The sequence below is a fragment of the Lupinus angustifolius genome, chromosome LG15 (assembly GCF_001865875.1).
Source record: "Lupinus angustifolius cultivar Tanjil chromosome LG15, LupAngTanjil_v1.0, whole genome shotgun sequence".
In the NCBI taxonomy this organism is placed as follows: Eukaryota; Viridiplantae; Streptophyta; class Magnoliopsida; order Fabales; family Fabaceae; genus Lupinus; species Lupinus angustifolius.
In genome coordinates this window covers 1,870,381-1,878,195 of record NC_032023.1, presented here as the reverse complement: position 1 = coordinate 1,878,195, position 7,815 = coordinate 1,870,381, and the positions used below count along the sequence as shown (strand labels likewise).

The window sequence follows — 7,815 nt, the reverse complement described above, 5'->3', positions numbered from 1 at the left end:
AGTGTCATGGACTGGTTTAATGTTTGTGTGGCCAAGCAAATGGGTTGTGGGAACAAGACTTATTTTTGGGGAGAATAGTTGGTTGGGTATTGATCCAAGATTTTATTCTCTGTCCTTGCATTATAGAACTATGATTCAAAGTTGTGGTGAGTAGAGTGGTGGTATTTGGAAGTGAAATCTGAAGTAGAGGAGGTTTTTTTGTGTGTGAACAAGAGTTGTTGAATGATTTGATGTTGTTGTTGTTGAGCAGGTGCCTTATTCTTAGCCTTGGTCCCATGAACTCGATGGAGTTCATAGTTACATGTTTCTCTCATTTAGCATATGTCTTGTGTTCCAATTTTCGTGTACCACGTATACATATCAGGTTCATCATATAAAGGAATTGTTATAATAATAATGTAAAAATTGACGAACTACATAGAATCAGCTACCACACACCAAAATTGCAGGTTGTGCGTGTGGAGTATTTAGCATGAAGTTGGCCTTCAAGTGATTGCATGATACTTTGCAATCTGCATCTTATGATTTTGGCTTCAATGCTGAGGGATGGTTTTAGGTGGTGTTAGAAATAATAATTGCACATTATAGGAGATGAAGACATTATACAATTTGATTGATCAATAGTTTGAAGGAGTACTTTAGTGGGTTGAAGAGTCTAAATTATCATATATAGTAGAGCGTTTTTCACTCCATACATATTATATTTAACTTCATAAATCGTATTTATAGGATTACTTTCACTGCATCAAGAATCTCATGAAGCTTCTAGACAATACATGTTATATCTATCAATATAATTTATCTAGAACTGTCTTGACACAATCTTATAGAATACTCTAGAAAGTTGTGTCACATTTTAACACTGGCAGTGTTCAAGAGAATTTGGCACAACACTTTCCTATTTGTATGGTTACCTTGGAGATGGTGGAAAATTTACTATTGGGTAGGTGTGCATGATGCTTGGAATGGATTGATTCCTCAATTATTGAATGAGAGTGACTTGTTTTTGGAGGGGAATAAAGAGAGATATAAGACTTTAAAGTCATAAAATATATTTGTGAGATAACTCTAAAGTTTTCTTTTTTTCTTTATTATCTTCTAAGATCCAACTCGCAAATAGACCCTAATTAACTCGCAAATAAACCCTAACCAACTTGCAAATAGACTCTGATCTCATTTATACTCTTGGTTGTTAAGGAGGTGGTTGAGGAAGCTTTCTTTGTTTGTTGCAACTCTAATACCAACAAGGTCTTCTATAGGTGATGGGGACCACCTGTCCATTAGGTGTCCCCATCCAATCAGAAAATTTTATTTGATTAAAAGTAAAATTTATAATAACATAAATTAAAATTTGTACATTATTTTATGAGATTTTATTGACTTAGTACATGAGGACAGGATTTTCTCATGATAGAGAATCCTTGTCTTTCTATAGGACCTATTTAACCCTAAGATACTCACATTTAATATTAAGAATGAAAGGATAAATGAAAAATAAGTTAGTATAATGAGCCAAAAATCTCCTATTATCTACTCACAAAACAAACAAAACTCTTAATAAATAACCACATTATAGGGATACTAAATGATGTTCCATTTTTTTGATACATATCATTCATAATAGTAGCATAAATTTTGAAAGCAAAAAGTTTACAGAAACATGACAAGAAGAAACAGTACAACAAAACCATATCACTGGTCTGGTTAACAATGCCAATTAACTGAATCAGAAGAGCTTCAAAGTTTACATGCATGCAAAATTTAAAATGAAAACCACACGTGAAAAATAATAAGCTTAACAAAAAAAGGAACCACTCTTGAATATCTCATATCTTTAATAGATAAATCCCTTTTTGTTTAATTAACCTGAGCCTCCAAGAACACCCTTAAGCTTCTTCACAACAGCAGCATCAATGAAAGTGGTTTGTACTATCAATGGAGTAGGAAAATCACTTTTGAACAAAGCAAAATCCAGAATTTGAAGACCAGGGTTTGCACTACTAAAGCTAACAAAAGCCAAAGCAGTAGAACCACCTCCATTAACCTGAAAGTGAAGTAACCCTTGAGGGAATACCATAATGTCTCCCTTTTTGAGAGTTTTAAGGTAAACAGTGTTATCAGATGCAACAAATCCAGCACATATTGTTCCTTGCACTACAACAAGTATTTCTGATGCACCAGGATGTGTATGAAGTGGTATAACTCCATCAACTGCTAAATCCAAACGAGCAATGGAAATTCCAAGGCCATTAACACCAGGGAATTGTGCATCAAATGCTGGTGAAACTGCAGCATTTATGATGTTTGAAGTGTTACCAGAAATGCTAAGGCCATGGTAAACAAAATCATCAACTGTGACTTTTGAAGGTTTCTTGCATGAATATCCTGCTGGGCCATTAGGAGCTGTGTAATCTGCTACACAGAAATCTACAACTGAAGCATGTGTGAAGGAGATAAGAGATAAGATGATGAAGAAGTTGATAAGAGTTATCTTCATTTTGTTGTAGAGAGGTTTGTGTGTATATTTGGTGATGGGTTTTGGTGCATTTTATATATAAATTGGAGAGAGAGCAAATTTTTTTTTTTTACTATTACCACTGAGTTGCTTCAATATGGTTCAAAATTTGATAGATATTTCTAAATGGAAGCGACAAATTTTGAGCAAGGATTGGTTCACGTGAATTTGGATCAAAATTTTCTTCGATAACAACAAAAAGCCTATTTTCATTTCCATTTGGCTGAAAATTTCTTTTCAAAATGGAATGTAGTGGATAAATTTGAAGATCTCTGTCATTTCTGTATGAAAATTTTATGTGCATGCATGTATTCAGAGCTTATATAGTAATGGATGAGGAGGTAACAAAAAAAATATTTGGGGTATTAAAAGGTTGCTTTTATAGCATTTTTGTGTATACATAATCATAAAAATATAATGCATGCACACTAGCATCACATGCTTATGATATCCCTATATATAAGAAGGAAAATGATTTGTTTTCTCAAACCCTGTCCCAGATCTTGTCCCAGGCCAATCCTATTATGCCACGTTAGTTAAAAAAAATTAAATATTCATAAATTTATCAATTTTGTTTCATTATGATTGGTCAGAGACGTGGTTAAGAACATAGTTGAGGACAGCAGATCCTCATCCATATAAGAAGACGTATTTGTACACTTAGAAGGACCCCTCTGCTGACTTTAGATATCAAACATTTGTATACATATTTGTGGTCATCTCAAATTCCCTATCATGCAGGGAACCTACTTTAACTATTCTAGGTAAAACCATTAACAATAGTATAAGAATTTGACACTTTAACAATCAAAATAAAACAGTAACAAGGTTATTCTTAACTTTTGTCTTTTGACATGATACTATATTGGACCCATGTCCTTGTTGTTTCATGCAATCTTTTTTCATTTGCATCAACTATAGCCATTCATTTCCAAAAACGGGTGAGTAGTAGAATGAGTGTTCTTTCATTCCAAATATATCACGAGTTAGAATGATTTTCAAGTATTGCAAAGAGAGAAGTGTTTTATTTTTACTTGTAGTTTTTAAATGAAATCTTAATACTTATAGTGGATAGTATTGATGCAAGGGAATCGTTACACAGTTTTACTACAAACAATCAAATAAATGACATAAAATAAATAGAAGAAAAGAATATAAAAAAATTGATAACGAGGTTCGGCCAATTGTGTCTACGTCCCTGTGAGAGCTAAGCTGCTACCAAGATATTATTAGAGAATAAAAATGACAAACTCTAACACACTCATGGACACAAATATACATGATGTGTTTGTATTTAGTGTTTCTATTTGATGCATATAATAATAAGGGAAATGAGTTGAATATATAACATTGATGTACTCTGATCTATTCTAATGCTACGAAGAGGTCTGACTCTCTAAACTTGTAGTGCAGCTTCACATACTACTGTCAAATGGAACACTGCCTAAAGAATCAATTGCTAGGAAGTCTTTCAATATATGGAACTTCTAAAAAAACTTCACCAATAACCATCATCATCAGTATTCAGTCAAATTGCATATTGGAGCTTCCTTGGAAAGCTTCAACCTCTACCACCATTGTCTTGTCTAGTCTGACAACCATAGTTCAAAATAATTATCATACTTCATCATAAAGGTATAGAATAAATAAAAGAGAATAAATTGATACTCTATTTTAATGCTAGATAATATTAAACTTAGTATAATAACATACTTCAAACCTCCAAAAATATATAGATATTACATTCATTATCATAAAAATACTTTAATGCATGTTATAAAATGAACACGACCTGAAAAATGACATGAATAAATGATAGAGCCTGTCTAAAAATTTATCATGTAGCAGTAATTTTAACGCATTATTTATAGAATGTAACATTCTTAACATGAATTCTAGACCTAGGGATAGCAATGGGGTAGAACATATAGTGCTATCCTGTACCCATATCTGTATTATTTATAGGTACCGGCATGGGTAGTGGGTATTTGCGTATACTTCACATAGTTTTTAAGTTTCAATATATATTTATATATTTTATAATAATCAATACATATAAAATAATTATTACATGAAATAATAAAATTTATGTACATGTTAAATTTATATATATTTGAAGCACTAAAATTCATTATAAAATAATACAAAAATAAATAATATATAATTATAAAATAATAATAATAATGTAATATATATAAATTATTTAATTAAAAAATTAATTTATAAATATGTGGATATCTGCAGGACGGGTATCTGTGGAGCGGGTATCATAGTATTCACTTCCACCCATAAATTATTTTTACGGGTACTTACAGTGCGGGTATTTTTGTCATCCCTATCTCGACCTTACACATAGTAACATGGTTGGGTCAAATTATGTATACATTATATGCAATTGAAGAGGAATTTTTTAGAATCCCAAAATATTCATATCCCTATTGATTCTATCTTCCTTCTAATCTTCATCATAATTCCCTTTTTCTAGAACTCACCCCACCCATCTTCATGTTTAAACATTCCATTCTCCTCCACTCTTTCTTTCCCTTCTTTTTCTTCAACTAGCAAACACATTTTGTATACTAAAATCTTCCCTGCCCATAATTAGAACGAATTAGGTTCCTCTCCAGTAATAGACAGAAAAATAAAAATCCGTTAAATACTAGAGAAGATCTCAATCAATTAGACCAATGACAGCATAAATGGATTAGCCCATAACCAATAAAGAGATAAATACATAGATACATATTATCCAAAAGTTTTGCTACAAGAGGCAATCTTGACTCTAGTGTAAAAAATAAAAAATACATGGTTGTCAAATACAAATATTGAGAAGAAAAGCATTGTCCAAAAACTTAATGCTTCAAGAAGAAAAGGAATGGCGAGAATTAATTAGCAATTGAAGTCTTCTAAAGTGTGAATAATTAATTAAATCTATGATATGGTAGTTTCAACTTGATTGTGCAATTATTTCATCACTTTATTTTGATGCTCATTGAAGTAACTAGTACTAATAAGATGCATCATTCTAGTGTCAATGGCTTAGAGATGCATCATTTTTTGAGGACCACAAATCCATGTGCATGGATCACCATGCTGACACATGAAATCTGATTTATGATATAGTAGAACAATATTTTTGAAATCATTCTAATATATGGAACATCATATTTGTATACATTACCATTATAATTAATATTTTTACCCCATTAATATAAAATTATACTCATATCATTTTATTTACTTTTTTCTAATATATATTAGATTATTAAATGTAACTTGCATTTCATTTCATTTCCACCATTGAGTGGACCATTTAAACCGCATGTAGTAGAAAATAGTTGTAGTATCATGTCACTTTTCAATGTGATATGCCTCACAAATCATGCTCTTGATAAAAAAAATTAGATTAAATACTTCGTCTCCAAAAAAAATTTATGTATACTAATTTAGTTCCTTAAAAATTAAAAAACTTAAAATAATATCAAAAAATATCAAATATTATTAAATTAATATTTTAAACATATTTTATGATATTTAGTAAAGATTATTTTGATTTATATTCATAATTATTGAATACTATTTTGAATTTTTATTTTTTTCAGATATCAAATTTATGCACACAAAAATTTATAATGATTAAAGTGGGTATTCACTCAAAAAAATTATGCTTCTCATCAACGTTTAGGAGCTTTGTTCAAAACTAAAATTTATGCTTCCAATATCTAGGTAAAATATATATGGTAGAGTAAAAAAAATTATGTACAAAATACACAAATGAGTTCTGGTAGTCTTAGTACGTTTAAACCCATTAATATAGGTAGACAAACGAGATGAATTAATATCAACTTTTATAATGGTCATAGTATCAATATGATGGTACAATGTTTCATTAATTAAATCACATACCGTTTATATTATATACATTATAATGAACATGGTATATTTATTAATATAAGTATTATTACTTGTAACATGTAACTTAATTATTAAACTGATTTAATGACTGATATATTATAAAAAACTATTAAGTTTAAGTTTTGAATCATTATTGTCATTCTAACAAAATATTTAAAAATCATATATAGAATGGTTTTGACCAATACAATGCCGTATCATTGATATAATCTGATATTTTATGTTTTAATTGATAGTTGTTACATAGGACTAATTCACTGGTTTTTTGGTTGAAATGATTGTAACATGCTTTTTTGTATTATTAATTGTATTTTCTTCCCTTTTAGTAAGAAATTAATCTTTTTTAAGGGGTGTGATTGTCTCTCCCAACAAGTATTGCTTTTAGGAATCGAACTCTTGACACTTTTAGTCTATCTGAAGATCTAGCAGACCCTTACATCATTTGACCAACGTAGTGTAACTTACCCTTTGTGCATCTGTATCTTTTTTAAGCGTGATTTCCTATATTTTTTGCAAGATATATATTACTCCAATTATATTAAAAAGTTACCGTTTTCCAATACGTATACCAAATTTTGACGATACATCTTTAGAAATTAAAGTGGAAAATATTGTTTATACCAAGCAGTAAAGCATGGATTGATCAGTCACATGCAGTAGTACCTAAAATATGGAACGTAATATCTAAAAAGATTGATATGAAACAATTTAAAAACAATGTCATATATAAAGGTTTAGCTTGTGTTTTTTTATGTGTCTTATAAAACACTCATTTAAATAATGAAATTGTTGTTTAGGGATGACAATTGGTACCCCGAGGGTAGCCGCAAAAAATACTCACAATGGATCGGATTTAAGTTAGTGTTTTTAGACCCGTAAGAAATAAGACTCGGGATTTTAACACCAACTATTGAATGAGTTTGAGTCCGGGCAATGAAGTACTCAGACCCATGGATACATGGAGCCATATTCCTTTATATATATGAGAGAATCCACTTATTTCAAGAGTAAGTTTAAACAACTTACTCCACATCTTAACCATAATTCTAGAAAAATTCAATTGTTTGAATTAGTGAGTAGATTTATATCACTATATTTCTTATAATTGAGGGTTAAGATGTGAAATATATAGATCCCTCTATATATATTATTAATGTATGATATTATATTGTTAATTTGTAAATATAAGTGAAATTTATTATAAATCATGTAAGATGTTGTAATAATTTACAAGTGAATAGAAGGGAGAGAATGCATTGAAGTAAGAGAAAAAGTTATATATACCATAAGAAATTTCTACAATATTATATTATTATTTATATTTAATCATTATAATAAAAGTAATATTAACTGTATATAAATATTAATATTACATTCTTCCATAT

At 29.8% G+C, this 7,815-nt stretch overlaps 1 protein-coding gene across 1 annotated transcript; it reads right to left on the bottom strand.

Moving 5' to 3' along the window:
• Positions 1,563 to 2,533, bottom strand: LOC109328242 (auxin-binding protein ABP19a-like). Its single transcript, XM_019561617.1, has one exon. It carries the CDS (start codon positions 2,495 to 2,497, stop codon positions 1,862 to 1,864), a length of 636 nt encoding a protein of 211 aa, XP_019417162.1. The 5' UTR covers positions 2,498 to 2,533; the 3' UTR covers positions 1,563 to 1,861.

Coding starts and splice junctions, on each gene's coding strand:
- LOC109328242 (XM_019561617.1), bottom strand. CDS start 2,497: ATGAAGATAACTCTTATCAACTTCTTCATCATCTTATCTCTTATCTCC.